This window comes from Neoarius graeffei, chromosome 5 (genome assembly GCF_027579695.1).
Source record: "Neoarius graeffei isolate fNeoGra1 chromosome 5, fNeoGra1.pri, whole genome shotgun sequence".
In the NCBI taxonomy this organism is placed as follows: Eukaryota; Metazoa; Chordata; class Actinopteri; order Siluriformes; family Ariidae; genus Neoarius; species Neoarius graeffei.
Window position 1 is genome coordinate 50,589,507 of NC_083573.1, and position 19,127 is coordinate 50,608,633.

General features: G+C 47.6%; 1 protein-coding gene across 1 annotated transcript in view; it reads right to left on the reverse strand.

Annotated features, from left to right (window-relative positions):
* The window catches only part of si:ch211-113g11.6 (uncharacterized protein LOC559008 homolog), a 42,954-nt gene that overhangs the window by 17,240 nt on the left and 6,587 nt on the right, over window positions 1-19,127 (reverse strand). The window contains exons 5-6 of the mRNA XM_060920577.1: window positions 11,694-11,799; window positions 11,398-11,505 (exon numbers count right to left, since the gene is read on the reverse strand). Of these exons, the coding sequence (XP_060776560.1) occupies window positions 11,398-11,505; window positions 11,694-11,799 (214 nt within the window). The remainder of the gene's footprint in view (window positions 1-11,397; window positions 11,506-11,693; window positions 11,800-19,127) is intronic.

The following is a 19,127-nucleotide window of genomic DNA, read 5'->3' on the forward strand; positions in this document are numbered from 1 at the left end:
ACCATTCAGAGGAAATCAGGTTGACGGGCAAATCTTCTAGTGCTCACTGACCAAGGTACACCCTTTGTGTCAAAGCTAAGGGCAGATGTGTGTCAGCTGTTACAGGTCAGGCAAATTCACATGTTGGTGTACCACCCCCAAACTGATGGGCCCTGAAGCAAATGCTCTGATGAGTGGCAGACAAAGACAGACAGAACTGGGACCTCCTTCTCCCCTACATCCTGTTGGCTGTCCAGGAGACGCCCCAAGCCTCCACCAGCTTTACACCCTTTGAGCTGCTATTTGAGAGAAGGCCCTGGGGTCTGCTGGACATGGTCAAGGAGGCCTAGGAAGAGCAGCCCTTGCTGTTCAGGACAACAATCGAGTATGTGAGGGAAATGCAAGAGCGCATCAATAAGGTGGTCCCCATTATGCATGAACACATGCTCACAGCCCAGGCCAAATAGATCCGCCATTACAACCATTCAGCCCAGCCCCAGGAGTTCTGGCCTGGTGAGTGCATGCTGCTACTTATCTCCACTGCCAAATCCAAGTTCCTCACACAGTGGCAGGGTCCCTTCATGGTGGCTGAGCATGTTGAGCCAGTGAAATACTGCCTACAGCAGCCAAGTAAGCACAAAGACACCCAAGTATATCATATTAATCTGCTGAAGCACTGGGTTGAACCCCTTCCTCTGCTCTCAGCCCATGCCCTTCTGTCCTCAGGTCCTCCAGGGTGTGCACTGGTCCAGCTGGGAAAAGAGCTCTCCAGATGACAGCACCAAGAGCTGAGGGAGCTGCTGGACCAGTACACAAACTTGTTCACAGCAGAGCCAGGCCAGACCCACCTGATCCACCACTTGACCCATCTTGACCATCTTAGGGGGTAATTCACCAATGTCCCTATCATGTCCCAGAGGCCTGCCATTGTATGATCAAGGAGGAAGTGGCACAAATGCTGCAGACAGACATCATCAAGGAGTCCACCAGCCCCTGGTTAAGCCCCATCACGATGGTGCCCAAGCTGGATGGAAGTCTGAGACTATGCAATGACTTCTGGAATCTCAATGCCATCTCAGATTTTGACAGCTACCCCCTTCCCAGACCGGATGATCTGATCAACAGACTTGGGACCTGTTTCATATCCATCTTGGATCTTACTAAAGGCTATTGGCAACTGGCCCTGATGCTCCAGGCCTATCCCAAAACTGCCTTTACCACTGCATCAGGCCAGTACCAGGTCCTCCCTTTCAGCCTCTATGGGGTGCCAGTGACTCATGGATGTTGTGCTGTGTATGCACCAGGAGTTTCATGCCACTTACGTGGACAATGTCATCATCCACCTCTCCCCTTGGACCAATCACCTGCACCAACTAAAATCCATCCTGGGGGAGCAAAGGAAGGATGGGCTCACTGCCAATCCTTGGAAGTGCCACCTTGGGCTGACTGAAGCACAGTGCCTGGGATACTGCATCGGCTGGGAACTGATGATGTCACAAGAGAAGAAAGTGGAGACCATGCAGAAATACCCCCAGCCCACCACCAAGTGCCAGGTACATGCATTCTTGGGGTTGGCGAGGTGCATTCTTTGGGCTGTTGAACATTTTTGCCTAACATCTCCTCTCTAGCCTCTTCCCTCTCAGACCTCACCAAGAAGGGGGAATCAGAGAAAGTGAGGTGGTCCAACCAGGCACAGCAGGCATTCCAGGTCCTGAAGAAGGCCCTCACCACCACCCCATCCTCCAAAACTTGGACTTCCAACTACCATTCATGTTACAGATGAATGATTCAGAGATGGGCCTGGGTGCCATGCTCTAACAGGTCAAAGAGGGTGAAGAGCATTCTGTGCTGTACATCAGCCGCAAGCTGCTCCCAGCTGAGAAGAACTACACAGCTGTGGAGAGGAAGCCCTGGCCATCAAGTGGGCAGTAACCGAGTTTAAGTACTATTTGTCCAATCATCATTTCATGTTGGTCACTGACCATACCCCACTTCAATTGATGGTGGCCACCAACAATACTGATGTTCAAGTTACTCGCTAGTTCTTGTCTCTGCAGGACTTTTCTTTCCAGGTCAAGCATAGATACGGGATCCAGCATGGGAACGCTGATGGCCTTTTGAGGAGATACAGCCACTGGGTAGAGCCTGGAAGGACAGCAGGCTCAGAGCTAAGGGGGGATGTGACGGCAGCCTGGGAAAACTGCCACCAATGCAGTGCATCGCTCCTTGCACAGCTGCTCCTTTGATGCTGAAGAAACAGTTGTGCTTCAGCACCATTGTTTTGGACAGCCCGAGACAGCATGGCTATGGGGCAGAGCCAGCTGGTCATGCTCAGATGGAGCGACATAATCCATGCAGAATAATTTACCCTCCTCGAGCAACCAGAGGAGTATACAAAGGCACCGCAGAAAGCACAGGTTAGTCAGAGTGCTCCAGCCAGAGAACTCATCTGCTCTCTCTGTCTCTCCCTGTGCTCACAAAATTTCACAGACATAGAAGACGAGGACGATGAGCTCAAGCTCTGCAGATGTCATGCCAGCGATTCATGTCACCACCACTAGGACATGGCGCAGCCGGCCTCCACCAATCACCTCGCCCTAGGCCAGCTGGGCTCCCTGCTGTCTGCAGTAGCTGCACTCACCTCACCTCTCACTACTGTGACACTTCCCCTTTGCTTAATTTTCATTAAAATTCTGTGCGTTTTTGCACTGAAACTTGGGTTGTGTGTCTGTGCTCTCTCACCCTCGCAGTGCAAGTCCATATATATATATATATATATATATATATATATATATATATATATATAAAACATAACACACGCACACAATGGTTTTGGAAAGTATTCTGACCCCTTCAGTTTTTGCATATTTTATTGTGTTATATATTTAATTGGATATAATTAATAGATTAAATTTAGAACCCCAAGTCAGAAAAAAAGTTGGGACAGTAAAGCATTTACCATTTTGTAATGTTGCTATTCCTTCTCACAATACTTAAAAGCTGTTTAGAGACTGAAGACACCAAGTGATGAAACATTTCAGGTGTTATTTTGTCCCATTCTTCCTGCAAACAAGTGTGGAACAGTATGGGTCATTATTGTCATACTGTTCATTTCAAAATTTGCCACACATTCTCTACTGGGAACAGAGGAGACAGGCACCCTCTTCTTCCGTAGCCATGTTTTTGTAACGTGTGCAGAATGTGGTTTTGCATCATCTTGTTGAAATAACCCTGGAAAGATGTCATCTTGAAGGCAGTATGTGTTGCTCCAAAATCTGAAAAGTACTTTTCTGCATTGATGCTGCCATCCCAAAAGTCACAGACTCTGGCTTCTTTCGGACTTGTTGCTGGTAACAGTCTGGATGGTCCTTTTTGTCTTTGGTTTGGAGCACACAACATCCATTCTTCCAAAAAATACATGGAATACTGATTTGTCTGACCACAATACACATTTCCACTGTGTGATGGTCCATCCCAGATGCCTCTGAGCCCAGAGACATCAATTATGCTTCAATACAAAGTTAATATAAGGCTTTTGCATAGTAAAGTTTTAATCCTCTGGGGTCTGAGGGTATTTTCTGGCACTCTAATGATTTTGGCATGCTCTGATTTTGTTGTCAACTTCAACAAATCTAAGCAGCATTTTTCAAAGTCATATGGCTTTTTTGTATTCAGCACAAGTTCAGCTACAATAATATCCATGTCATATGTATGTCATGATTGTATTTTTTTTTAAATAACAGATAAATTAAGATCTTGTAAGAAGCAGTTTTAGAACTGTGTTGGAATGTGTGAAAAAAAAACATGACCTTACCCATTCTGTCTAACCGTTTTGGTCACTTGAGGTAATTCTGTTCAGTCTTAGGAATGTATCAAGAACAAAAACTTAAATCTGCTCTATCAGATTAACTCTTAATCCCATCAGGTCAAGTCACAATGGGTAAGTGTGGCAATTCGTAGGAGTGGGAGGAGCACAGAAAGACGGCAGGCCAGAATTAAGTTTAAAACTCTTTATTTTCAGCTTTTCAGCTTGAACACTCTCCCAGCCATACACGCACGCATGCACACACACTCGTCTTCTGGTTGGGGAGAGAGCTCCCCTCTGCTCTCGCTCTCTCCTTAAATAGGGCGCGGTCACTGGGGAAGACACACAAACACACATTAATAGACCTCAGGTGCAGTGATTCTGCCACTTACCTTCCCTGACTCCGTCCTCCGGTCACAGACCGACGCTTGACCATGCCCCCGCTGCCACATACCCCCACCGCCCGACTCAAGCCGGGCAGCCATCCAGCCTGCAGCCAACTCCCCCCCCCTTGACGGGAGAGGAAGTCCACCACGACCATCTGCGCCCCCGGCCTGTGGATCACCTTGAAATTAAAGGGTTGGAGTGCCAGATACCAACAGGTGATCTACGCGTTGGCATCCTTCATGCGGTGGAGCCACTGGAGGGGAGCGTGGTCCGAACAGATGGTGAAAGGGCGTCCCAGCAGGTAGTAGCAGAGGGTGAGGACCACCCACTTGATCGCGAGGCACTCTTTTTTGATGGTGCTGTAGCGCCCCTCACGTACCGACAGCTTCCTGCTGATGTACAGCACTGGACGGTCCTCCCCCTCCACCTCTTGGGACAAAACGGCCCCCAGCCCCCTGTCCGACGCATCTGTCTGTAACATAAAGGGGAGAGAAAAGTCAGGGGAGTGTAACAGTGGCCCCCCACACAGTGTAGCCTTCACCACAGAGAAAGTCTGCTGGCATTGCTCCGTCCACTGGACCGGATCTGGTGCCCCCTTTTTAGTGAGATCAGTCAGCGGGCTGATGACGTCAAAATAATTAGGTATAAACCTATAATAGTAGCCAGCCAGCCCCAGGAACTGTCTCACCCCCTTTTTGGTCTTGGGCCTCGGGCAGGCCGCAATTGCTGCTGTCTTGTTAATTTGGGGACGCACCTGCCCGTTGCCCAAGTGGAAGCCCAGATACCGTACTTCCACCCGCCCAATCGCACACTTCTTTGGGTTGGCTGTGAGACCCGCTCACCTCAGCGACCTAAGGACAGCCCTCAGGTGTTGCAGGTGCCGCAGCCAGTCATTACTGTAAATAATGATATTGTTGAGGTACGCGGCCGCATAGGTGGCGTGGGGGCGGAGGACCCTATCCATCAGCTGCTGAAACATAGTGGGTGCCCCAAACAGCCCAAAAGGAAGTGTGACAAACTGGTGTAAGCCAAATGGTGTGGAAAAGGCCTTTTTTTCTCAGGATAATGGAGTCAAGGGGATCTGCCAATATCCCTTTGTCAAATCCAGTGTTGAGTAAAAGCAAGCCGTGCCTAGTCGATCGAGCAACTCATCAATACGAGGCATTGGGTACGCGTCGAATTTAGACACCGCATTGACTTTTCTATAGTCTACACAGAACCGGACCGACCCGTCGGCCTTGGGTACCAAGACCACCGGGCTGCTCCAGTCACTGTGGGACTCCTCGACAATGCCCATTTCGAGCATGGCCTTGAGTTCTTCCCGAACCACTTTTTTCTTGTGTTTTTGGGTAACCTGTAAGGGTGGCTGTGCACTACCACCCCTGGGGGCGTCTCAATGTGGTGCTCTATGAGGTCGGTGCGGCCGGGCAGGGGCGAGAACACGTCTGAAAACTCGGTCTGCAACTTGGCAACCTCCATGAGTTGGGTTGGGCAGAGGTGGTCTCCACAGGGGACCGGAGAGGTACGCTCCCTTTTGAACCTCCGGCCCCAGCTCTGCCTTCTCTGGAACCACTGACACCAACACCACGGGGACCTCCTCATTCCAGAGTTTGAGCAGATTGAGGTGGTAAATCTGTAACGCCCCACCCCTGTCCGTTCGCCTCACCTCGTAGTCGACGTCCCCGACTCGCCGTGTGACCTCAAAGGGTCCTTGCCACTTTGCAATCAATTTGGAGCTCGATGTGGGCAACAGTACGAGTACCTTATCTCCCGGTGTGAACTCCCTAAGGCGCGTACCCCTGTTGTACAGGCGGGTTTGCCGTTCTTGGGCCTGCCGTACACCACCTATGGACATCGCCGCAAATCCCTGGCCAATAGAACTGGGCCATTATTCGGGCTAGTGTCTTATCCTGCCCTAAGTGTCCAGCCATGGGATTAAAGTGAGCCGCCTGGAATACCAATTCCCGGCGGCTCTTTGGAATCAAAAGCTGCATGACTTGCTCTTTAGTCTGAGTGTCCTGCGTCGCTCGGTATAATCTATCCTTCATAATAGAAAAATAGGGGAAAGACAGGGTGGCGTTTGGCTGGAGCGTTTGACCATCGATTACTCTCACTTGGTCAAATGCATGCTGCAGAGTCTTGTCTCGTGACTGCTCTAACAGAAAATTCACGAGGGATTCCCCGAGAGAGGGAGGAGGAGCCTGATGCTCCTCACTCTGACGTGGAGATGACGTAGACGGCTCTGTGACAGCTGCTCCCGCCAATGCGACACCAGGACCTCCCCCTGCTGAACTACGGCAGGACCCACTCTTCACTAAATGGCTCATTAACTCCCCAAATCCCGGCCAATCAGTCCCCAAAATTATCAAGTGGGTGAGGCGAGGATTAACCGCCGCCTTTACTCTAAATTTTTCCCCTCGGAAAAGAATGTGAACCGACACTAAAGGGTAGCTGTGAACATCCCCGTGCGCACACAACACCTTCACCCCCTGTGCTCCCCCCAATGCCTTGTCTTGCACCAGGCTTTGGCGAATTGAGGTCTGATTACAGCCAGAGTCCACCAACGCCTGATATGTATCCCCTTGGATACTCACCGGTTTGCAATACACTCCGGGCCGATCGAGGGCGGCTCCTGGCGCGTTGGGGATCCGAACCACTGCGCCCACTTCCATTGCCGAACACTGCTGTTGGAGGTGGCCCGGCTTCCCGCAGTGCCAGCAAACTGGCCCGGGCTTCCTCTCTGCACCGGCGCTCTGGGGCTCACTCACCTGAGGGGGGGAAGAGACAGACACAGAAGGGAAAAATGGGAGGGCACCGCGGGTGCAATGGGCCGGCTGGGGTGGGGCCGGCCCGGGTGGGGCCGGCCCCCCTCTCCGCGATGGAGTAACAGGGCGAGGACGAGACACAGGAGGAGAGGGGGAGAGAGAAAGAGAGGAGAGGGAAGAAGAGGATGTCCGCTGTCCTGCCGTCAGAACAGCCACCAAATGGTCCATTGCCAACTCGATGGCCTGATCCAGCAACGCCGGGCGGTGGCACTGGACCCACTCCGCAGTCCCTTCTGGTAGGCGGGCGATGAACTGCTCCAGTACCACCTGATCGATGATTCCCTCGGTGTCACGGTTGTCGGCCCTCAACCACCGCCAGCAGGTGTCCCGGAGCTGCTGGCCAAATGCGAACGGCCGGCCGACTTCCTCCAGGCGCAGAGCGCAGAAGCGCTGTTGCTGCCTTTCGGGGGTGTGCCCCACCCGCTGGAGGATGGCCCAGCGAAGGTCCGCGTAGACCAGCCGGTGGTCGGCGGGGAGCTGTAGCGCGGCCAGCTGCGCCTCGCCCATTAACAGGGGGAGAAGGCGTGCCGCATGCTGTTCCACCGGCCAGCCTGAGGCCTCTGCTGCCTGCTCGAAGAGCGTGAGGAAGGCCACGGGGTCATCATGCGGGCCCATCTTAGTTAGGGTGAGGGGAGAAGGGCCCGCAGCGGTGGAGGTGGTGGACCCCGCCGATGCGAGAAGGTGCCGGAACGCCTGTCGATCTTCCTGCTGCGCCAACACCAGGGCCTCGAATCGGTGCTCTTGCTCCTTTTGGAGGGCAACTAGCGCCTGGTGCTGGCTCTGCTGGGCCGTGGCGAGGGCGTGGACCAGGTCTGCGAAGGGGGAGGACTCCATGGGGCTGTTCTTTTCCTGTGCTCCGTTCCCAGGTTTCAGCACCACTGTGGCAGTTCGTAGGAGTGGGAGGAGCACAGGAAGACGGCAGGCCAGAATTAAGTTCAAAAAACTTTATTTTCAGCTTTTCAGCTTGAACACTCTCCCAGGCATACACGCACGCACACACACTAGTCTTCTGGTTGGGGAGAGAGCTCCCCTCTGCTCTCGGTCTCTCCTTAAATAGGGCGCGGTCACTGGGGAAGACACACAAACACACATTAATAGACCTCAGGTGCAGTGATTCTGCCACTTACCTTCCCTGACTCCGCCCTCTGGTCACAGACCGACGCTTGACCATGCCCCTGCTGCCACAGTAAGGTAATGTTTTTCACACATTCCAACAGTTCTAAAACTGCTTTTTACAACATCTTCATTTATCTGGTATTTGACTTTATTTTGGTATTTGACTCTATTCAGTGTGTCCTGAAATTAGCTCTTGTACTATTTTACTCAGTTCAGAGCCACAACCTGCTCTGTTACTCTGTTACACAATTATTCTGTAATTTTGCTCCCACTCCAACTCCAAATTTTACTCTCTAAACTCAAAATGTAGCAAAATTAACTCATTTTGAGGAAAATACTTTTAACTCTGGAAAAAAATGCTCAATTATTTTTCCTGTGTATGCACTACAGTGCACACATATCAACTGATCTGCTCATCAGAAATAGAAGAAATATTTACACTGACTCAAGTTGATCTTTGGCTGTCTCGAGTCAAAGTAATAAATAAATAAATAAAGGCACCGTTCATCATCAGTGTTGCAGTTCTCAAGATTGAACTGAATCGCTGTCCTGAACCATGAATTGAATCGCTGTCTTGAATCATGAACTGAACCATGAATTGAATCGCTGTCCTGAAATTGAATTGCTGTCCTGAATCATGAAATGAATCATGAATTGAATCATGAATTGAATCGCTATCCTGAATCACCCAAAGTGCATAAAATCCACGTGCCATCTCACAACAAGTTTTATCTCCAAATAGCTTAAACTATGTCTGACAGATTTTATCCTGTTTACAATGAGTGTTCCCTTCATCCTTTCAAGTTTAATCATATGGGGGGGGGGGGCATCTTTTAACTGTCATCTTTAGGTTTCTACACAGGTGTTATATGGGATTCAAGTCTGTGCTTTGGCTGGGCTCCTCAAGGACATTCAGCAAATTTTCCCAATGCCATGCCAGCATTGTCCTGGCTGTATGCTTTGTCTCATTGTTATGCTGAAAGGTACGCAAGGGGCTTCCATTTAAAGGACATAATGGAGTATATCTGAGATGTTTTGCCAGACTGCCATCTCTGGGTATGGTTCTGGTGGTTCCAAATTTCTCCATTACCATGAGCTCAATTACATGCCTTAATCAAAGGTCTTTATACTTATCAAACTGAGACTTACATAATTATCTGAGAGTTTTATGGATTTTAATTTTTTTATTTTTAGTAAATTTGCAAACATTTCCAAGTTTTATTTTTTGCTTTGTTATAATGGGTTGTGTGGAGACTGATGACAAAAAGTCAATTAAATCCATTTTAATTTAAATCTGTAACACAAAAAACATAAACTGAAGAGGTCTGTTTACTTTCTGAAGCTGGTATTCACAATATGCTGTATAGTACGCACCATAAAAGGCATTAACAAGTTTCTTCAGGTTCAAAAAGCACAGTGTACAATGAATGACCCCTTTTAATACATGCTTCAAATTGTTGACAATTAACTATGAATTCAGACAAACACCTAACACAAGGCCCTACAAGTGTATGAATGAACAGAATGTGCAGAATGTGCACATTTTATGGAAGGGGTACAATACTGTTCAAGATAAAGAAATTATGTTCACACTCAGTTTTCTTTTGTGGGATCTTTCACAATGTATTTGCTACATACAGCTGCATACTGCTGACCATGAATTGAATTTGTTCTATTTTTTCCGCCAGTGCTATTAGGAGCAAAGTTTCATTGAGGAGACTTATTTAATGCAAGGGTGAAGTTGCCTGTCAAAGTACAAAAATTTCAGCAGTTTAAAAATGTGAAGAATAATCATAATACATATCATAATTCAAAAAACCTTAACAACCATCTCATCTCATTATCTCTAGCCGCTTTATCCTGTTCTACAGGGTCGCAGGCAAGCTGGAGCCTATCCCAGCTGACTACGGGCGAAAGGCAGGGTACACCCTGGACAAGTCGCCAGGTCATCATCACAGGGCTGACACATAGCCCATGTTTACATTAGACCGTATCAGCGGATCATCAGATTAACGTTTTTAAAACGATTAGTGTGCACACAGCAACGCCAATACACGATTTGTGTGCACACAGCAACACCAATACACGGATACGCTCGGCTCCGCAGGCATCCTGCGCTCCAAATCACTCCGCCCTGAACAGCGAGTGCCCTCTGGAGGGTGCGCACTCCGGCCCTGCGCAGCTCACAGAGCGCGCGAGTGAAGCACACTAGCAGTGTTTTCGGGACTGAGCCGCTGTGTGTGTGATCCCAGCGCATATCACTTACCACTTGCAAGTGGAAGGATGGCAAGCCTAAAGACAATCATAAGTACACAATGGGCAGTATTTGCATCAGTATTTGCAGTATTTTCATACTTTTATACTCTTTAATAAAAGGTGATACAAGGCGGAAGTCCGCGCCATTTTTCAGCAGTCGCGTCACATGACCAACGCCAGCGAATCAGGAAGCTGGATGTCACAGTGACGTTGTCCAATGACGACGCCAGCTAGAGCTCAGCACAGCGTATCCGCGTATCTCAATGTTTACACAGCACCGGAGCTGACACGATCTGGATTGAATACGTGGACCCTGGCGGATTCCCGTTTCCTGGCGTTTCCAGGCAGTTTAATGTAAACGGACAGTGCATCCGCGAAGAAAACGAGACAGATACGGTCTAATGTAAACTTGGCCATAGACACAGACAACCATTCACACTCACACCTACGGTCAATTTAGAGTCACCAGTTAACCTAACCTGCATGTCTTTGGACTGTGGGGGAAACCGGAGCACCCGGAGGAAACCCACACGGACACGGGGAGAACATGCAAACTCCGCACAGAAAGGCCCTCGCCGGCCACGGGGCTCGAACCCGGACCTTCTTGCTGTGAGGCAACAGTGCTAACCACTACACCACCGTGCCGCCACCTTAACAACCACTACAAGTAAATTGGTTGATCGAAGATTCTAACTTCAAGTCCTTAACTTTAATTCCTACTTATTTATCCATTATGGCTAATTTCAGATGCTCTCATCTCAAGTGAAAGTCAAAAGTTTATATCTTGGCATGCTGTGTAGAATTATTTTCAGCAGTTTGTGTAACATGGTTTATCAACATAAATGTTGTAAATTGAATATAAATAGGCTGCAAACGTGAATGTAATAGGCTCATGAACTGCACTGGGACCAATTATAAATGCTAAAATATGGTCTTCAGATTGAGCAGTCACAAAGTTGTAGGAGACGTTTAACTGTTTGGATTCTTTAGCACATTTTAATACAGTTTGTAACACCTCAGCCCACTCACTCAACATCCATTTGTCCTCAGTCTTCAACAGCTTGTTGGAGCTGTATGTGCGACGTATAGAGCCAAGCTGTTTTCCCATAGCTGACAAAGCAGAATACAGGCTCCCATCTGAGAAAGAGAAAAAAACATAAAGAGCGAGAACTGTGCATCAGCAACTTTGATTATGTAATGCTCAATAGAGATAGTGGACCTCAACAATGTCTAATAAAATAATATTAGGATACAGATCTACAACTTCATTAATTTGTTTGTAACTTTCATTCATGACCAGTGAACACTCGCATCAGTTCCTTTACCTGCTGAGAGACTGACAGAGCGTTGAGAAGGGATGGTTGGAGAAATATCTGAGGCAGATATCCTTTGTCCATTATCAGCCATGTCAGTGAGCACAGTATCATTCATCTGATGCAAGAAATTTTTAAATTTTAAGATGAAATATAGCAATATCAAAGCAATTACTGTTTATTTTATACACATTCCCATTTGGACTTTGCCTCTTTCTAGAGGAAAACAAACAAAATTCTATCATATAATGTTCTTACACCACGTGCTCCACATTAGACTACAAGATGTTATCAACATTCTCGAGGTGTTACTGTCAATAAAAACCACAACTAAAGCGCCAAATGTAAGAACAGATACATGCAAGACTCATTAGACACTTTCAGTAAGGCAATATAAATTTCACCTTACTCTTTAGCCAGGGATGTATCGGATATTCTTGTAAACTGTCAACATTTGTAATATTCAATATTAATTGTTCAATACAACATCCAACTCAGAAAATAGGAGCTTTTGAAAAACAACAACATTATTATGGTGAATTCACTAAAACGTGTGTCAGTAATGCGATAGAGAGCACCATTTCCAGTCAGACTACAAACATGGCCAATCTGAACTACAACACCCAAGAACCACAGCACCATCTATCGGCTGTCTATTAATCACACCTGTCACTCATTTCCTGGTTAATCAGCCCACGCTATATAAACACCTCTCCCACATTCACTTGATGCGAAGTATCATTCAGTGTCTTACCTGTCATACCAAGCCTTGTTATTCTTCCTGCCTTATCATGTTCTTGACCCTTGTTATTGTCTTGTTCTCGTTACTCTTTAGTCTAGCCCTTATTACTCTGTCTGCTGATCGATCGACCCCTGCCTGTCCCTCGACTTCGATTTTGCCTAGCGTTTTGGATTTGTTTGCCAGGCTGCGTTCACCACTCTCCCCTGCACATACATCCGTAAGTGCCTGCATCCTGACAGGATACTTTGCCACATATGGGTGCAGCAAACTGTTTTGATCGCTCAAGGGCACCTCAGGAGAACATCAGCAGATGCTTGACGATCTCAACACCAAGATGGCTCAGCTCACTGCTATGATGCCGCAGGCCCTCCTAATGTGCCCCGAAGCTCCTCCGAGTCCCGCGCTCCCACTTCCATGCCCCGTGAAGTATGCCGGGGATGCGCTCAGCTGCAAGGGTTTCTGCTTCAGTGCTCCATGTACTTCTCCTCACTCCCACACATCTCAGATGAACACAAGATCACCGGATTTCTTTCGCTTTTAACCGGCAAAGTGCTACAATGGGCCAGCTCAGTGTGGAGGCATGGAGGCGAACACACCACCTTGTACAATAGCTTTTTGGAGTTATTCAAGCATGTGTTTGATCATGAACTGGAGGGAATTGAAGTCAGTGAGAGCCTACTCACCATCACCCAAGGTTCAAGGAGAGTCGTCGATTATGCCCTAGAGTTCCAGACTCTTGCAGCCACCAGCGGATGAAATGAGCCAGCATTAAAGGTGGTGTTTCGCCAAGGACTTCACCCCTCAGTATTGAGTGAACTAGCATGCCGGGATGAGCACGTCACTCTGGATGCTCTCCTTGATCTCGCCATTCAGCTAGACTATCTGCTGTCCAGCCACCCATCCCTCCAGGAGGAAGCCAAGTCTGCCATAAACTCTGATTCTGCCTCTCCCATGGAAGTTTCTCATGCTCACCTGAAATGCTCTGAATAAGATTGGAGAAAGGAGGGCTTGTGCTTCTATTGCGGGAGCTCCAGTCACCCTATCATCCAGTGTCCAGTCTGCCCGCCATGCACCAGCTCCAAGAAGACCAAGGCTGATTCAGTGAGTCCCATGAGATCACTAAGAGCTCGAGCTTTCAAGCTTCCAGTATAACTGAAATTGTCTTCCTTTACCCACATGGTGTCTGCGTTTATCGACTCAGGGACAGAGGGAAACTTCATTGCCAGCTCAGTCATCCTGAGGTTCAATCTTCCCACAGACTTGCTGCAGAGCCCACTCAGCATCCAGTCCATCGATGGAGGCCGCATAGGGGAGGGCCTCGTCACCTCCCGGCCCGCTCTCATGCATATTCAGGTGGAAGCTCTTCACTCTGAACAAATCTCACTCCTCGTCACAGCTACCAAGCATCATGACATCATCCTGGGCTATCCATGGCTACATCTTCATGACCCACTCATCTCTTGGCAGAACAAGGAGATTCTCCAGTAGTCCCTGACATGTTTACAGAACTGCCTCCGATGTCCTCAATTAAATCTTTCCTCCACCTCCATAGAGAGTCCTCACCCTGACTCCCTGGAAGGAATCCTCATGTGCTACCTGGACCTAGGGGAGGTCTTCAGCAAGGAAAAAGCATGCGGCCTACCCCCACATTGTCCATACGATTGTGCCATTGACCTCCTGCCTGGTACTTCTCCCCCACACAGCCACATTTACCCTCGGTTCCAGAATGAACAAGCTGCTATGGAAGAGTACAACGGTGCTTGAAAGTTTGTGAACCCTTTAGAATTTTCGATGTTTCTGCATAAATATGACCTAAAACATTATCAGATTTCCACACAAGTCCTAAAAGTAGATAAAGAGAACCCAGTTAAACAAATGAGACAAAATTATTATATTTGGCCATTCATTTATTGAGGAAAATGATCCAATATTACATATCTGTGAGTGGCAAAAGTACCGGTATGTGAACCTCTAGGATTAGCAGTTAATTTGAAGGTGAAATTAGAGTCAGGTTTTTTCAATCAATGGGATGACAATCAGGTGTGAGTGGGCACCCTGCTTTATTTAAAGAACAGGGATCTATCAAAGTCTGATTTTCACAACATGTTTGTGGAAGTGTATCATGGCATGAACAAAGGAGATTTCTGAGGACCTCAGAAAAAGCATTGTTGATGTTTATCAGGCTGAAAAAGGTTACAAAACCATCTCTAAAGAGTTTGGACTCCACCAATCCACAGTCAGCACACAAGTCATTCGACCAAAGAATGGTTAAAGAAAAATAAAGTTAATGTTTTGGAATGGCCAAGTCAAAGTCCTGACCTTAATCCAATCGAAATGTTGTGGAAGGACCTGAAGCAAGCAGTTCATGTGAGGAAGCCCACCAACATCCCAGAGTTGAAGCTGTTCTGTATGGAGGAATGGACTAAAATTCCTCCAATCTGGTGTGCAGGACTGATCAACAGTTACTGGAAACATTTAGTTGCAGTTATTGCTGCACAAGGGGGTCAGACCAGATACTGAAAGCAAAGGTTCACATACTTTTGCCACTCACAGATATGTAATATTGGATCATTTTCCTCAATAAATAAATGACCAAGTATAACATTTTTATTTCATTTGTTTAACTGGGTTCTCTTTATCTACTTGTAGGACTTGTGTGAAAATCTGATGATGTTTTAGGTCCTATTTATGCAGAAATATAGAAAATTCTAAAGTGTTCACAAACTTTCAAACACCACTGTACATAGAGAAGGCTCTCAAGCAGGGGTACATATGCCCATCCACTTCACCAGCATCAGCAGGATTCTTTTTTGTGGAGGAGAGGGCAGACTTCGTCTGTGTATAGATTTTTGAGGACTCAATCAGATATCCGTGAAATACCCATATCCACTTCCACTTGTGCTCACCACATTGGAACACCATGATCTGCAGCACCATGATCTTCTCCAAGCTTGACCTACGTAGTGCCTACAACCTGGTCCACATCCGTGAAGGCGACGAGTGGAAGACAACCTTCACCACCAGCGCTGGCCATTTTGAGTACCAGGTCATGCCTTATGGCCTTTCTTCGGTGCCAAGCAGGGGCGATTCTAGCATCTGATCTTTGGGGGTGCTTAGCCCCCAGAGCTGACAGAGGCACCTGGCTTGAACGACAGTGTTTCCACGTTTATTCCGCATTTACAGTAGACTAGACTTAACTAGACAAGAAGACTAGACTAGACAAGACTAGACTTATGCAATGTTTTAACAGAAGCTGACCCAATAAACTATGATATCTACACATTTACAGCCACTGACACAAATATTTATGTTATATTTTTAACTAAACAAGACCTACCACTGCATTTATAATGTTGGAGCTATTCATTTTGAACAGTGGTAATTGTTAATTAATGTGTTATTGTGTATTGTGTAATAATAGTGTGTATTATTATGATTTTACATTAGTTTACATTAGTTTATATTTTTTGTTGATAAGCATGATAAGAATGATAAGCAAACGTAAACACTATGTTACATTAAATAAAATTGACTAACACACGGTGGTCTAGCACCGTAGCACTTGTACAGCTCTGCATAAAAGTATCTCGATATGGATGATAAATGTCGTTTTTATCATTCTGTTCATAGACCAGGGAACATCAATATTGCATTATGCATATTATTGTGTTGTGTTTAACAATTGTAACTCCAGTCCGTACCTTCACATCTCGCTGTGCCAGTAATACTCAGGTGCTACTTCGAGTTCCTCATCGGCGTGGAATCCAGTTAAAAAAAACACCATGTCGTAGCAAGCACTCGCACGGACAGGCAACCCAATCAGAGGGGACGCAAGGAGGAGAGGGATTTTACTGCTCATAGAACGATCACGTAACAGGTGAATTCAAGAACACACACACGCCCGCGCACACATTCATTGCGCAGTGCGCAAGGGCACTTATTTCTGAAAATTACGTCCAAAAGCAGTGTTTTTGAGGGTGCTGAGCTAGGGGGTGCTGAGCTCGTTTTGGGGGGTGCTTGAGCACCCCCAAAAATAGGCTAAACACGCCCCTGGTGCCAAGTGTGTTCCAGTGCCTCATTAACGATGTGCTGTGAGACATGTTGGGGAGGTATGTCATAGCTTACATCTATGACATCCTGATCTACTCTCCTGATGAAGAGAGTCATGTTAACCATGTTGAATCAGTACTCAAGTGCCTGTCTAACAACCAGCTCTATGACAAGGCTGAAAAGTGTGAATTTCACATGTGTAACATCTCCTTCCTGGGGTACATCATTAGTGCTGAGGGGGTCAGCATGGACCCCTCCAAGGTAACTGCAGTCACCTCCTGGCCCGTACCCACCTCAGTGAAGGAGCTCTAACATTTCCTAAGCTTCACAAACTTTTATTGTCATTTCATTAGAGGGTTCAGCACCCTCATGGTGCCCCTGACCTTCCTCCTGAAGAAGGGACCTAAACACCTCCACTGGAACCTCACAGCCAAAGATGCCTTTGACAGGCTCAAAACGGCTTTCACCACAGCCCCTACTGTTCAGCAGCTGAACTCGATGCAACCTTTCATGGTTGAAGTGGATGCCTCCAAGATTGGTGTAGGAGGGGTTCTCTCCCAGTGCTTCGGCAAAATGTCTAAGCTCCTCCCGGTAGCGTTCTTCTCCAAAAAGCTCACTCCAGCAGAAAGAAACTATGATGTCAGGAACCGAGAGCTACTGGCTATCAAGCTTACCTTAGAGGAATGGAGGCACTGGTTGGAGAGGGCCACACACCCCTTTGTCATTTTCACTGATCATAAAAACCTTGAGTATCTCAAGAAGGCAATGAGACTGAACCCACACCAAGCCCAATGGGCACTGTTCTTCACCTGTTTGAACTTCACAATATCCTATCATCCTGGCACCCAAAACACCAAGGCTGATGCCCTGTCATGCATCTTCAGCCCATCTCTTCATGACCAGGAACCTCATCCCATCCTGACACCTGAATGTTTTGTTCAGGTGATCACCTGGGACCTCGACAAGGAGATAAGGGACTCACAACCACAGAATCCTCCAGTCAACTGCCCACCAGGCCACCTGTATGTCCCTAATCATCTCAGGAGCAGACTCATCACATGGGCACACACTTCTCCTGCCACTGGTCATCCCATCAGCCAGCGCACCCACCAACTCCTATGAAACAAGTTCTGGTAGGAGAACATGCTTACTGAGATCATTCATTTAATCTCTTCATGCACTGAGTACGCTCAAGCCAAGGTTTCTCAAACTCCTCCGGCTGGCAAACTATGCCCTCTTCTTGTGCCTTAGAGACCATGGTCCCCCCTGGCAATTGACTTCATCACTGACCTGCTGCTATCCCAAGGCAACTCCACAGTTTTGGTCATCATTGACCACTTCTCCAAGGCACTGAGACTCATCCCATTATCCGGCCTACCCACAACATTTCAGACCGCCAAATTATTGTTCCAGTATGTGTTCCGATACTTCGGCATCCCAGAAGACATAATTAGTAACCATGGCCCTCAATTCATCTCTCGTCTGTGGGCCAGCTTCATGGAGTGGCTAGGGGTCTCAGTGAGCTTCACTTCGGGATACCATCCCCAGTCAAATGGCCAGGTAGAGAGAGCCAACCAAGAAATAGGATGTTTCCTCAGAATCTTCTGTACGCAAAACCAAGGGGACTGGGCCCGAGTCATCCCATGGGCTGAATATGTGCAAAACTCTCTCAAGCACTCAGCCACAAAACTTACACCCTTCCAGTCTATGCTCGGCTATCAACCTCCCCTGTTTCCTTGGGATGACTCTCCAGCATGGGTACAGGCCGTGGAAGAGTGGTTCACCCTTAGCCAGTTGATTTGGGAGGAAGTTCACCAACTCATCACATCAGGTCATGCCAAGTACAAGGAATACACTGATAAGCACCAGAGCAACAACCCCAAGTACTCTCCTGGTGATCAGGTATGGGTGTCCACCAGGGACCTTAGGGAACCCAACACATACCAAAAATTACAAGCATGCTACATCGGACCATACAAGGTGCTCCAGTGCATCAAAGAGGTTTCTTATAGACTTGAGCTCCCACCTCACAGTCATCTGTCACCCACCTTCCATGTCTCCTGCCTCAAACCCTCCATCCAGGGTCCCCTGTCTGAGAACATACCCACCCCCAACCACCCATCTCCTGGCTCAGAAGGAGAACCCATCTACCAGGTAAATCGGATTCTATACTCTAGATGTAGAAGAGGTCAGCTAGAGTACCTGGTAGATTGGGAGGGCTATGGACCAGAGGAAGCTGGGTGGGAGCTAAGAATGTCCTAGACCCTCTCCTTAATCAAGAATTTCACAACCATCACCCTGACAAGCCCGCACCCAGAAGGAGGGGGCGTCCTAGGAAGAATGCTGCTCCTGGAGGGAGCTTCTTGGGGGTGGAGTGGGGTGAGGGATGGTTCTGTCAGTAACACGATAGATGCGCCACTTCCAGTCAGACTTCAAACATGGCCAATCTGAGCTACAACACCCAAAAACCATAGCACCCTCTATCACCTCTCTATTAATTATACCTGTCACTCATTTTCTGGTTAATCAGCCCATGTTATATGAACACCTCTCCCACACTCACTCGATGCAAAGTATTGTTCAGTGTGTTACCTGTCATACCAAGCCTTGCTATTCTGCCTGCCTCATTGTGTTCTCAATCGTCGTTATTGTCT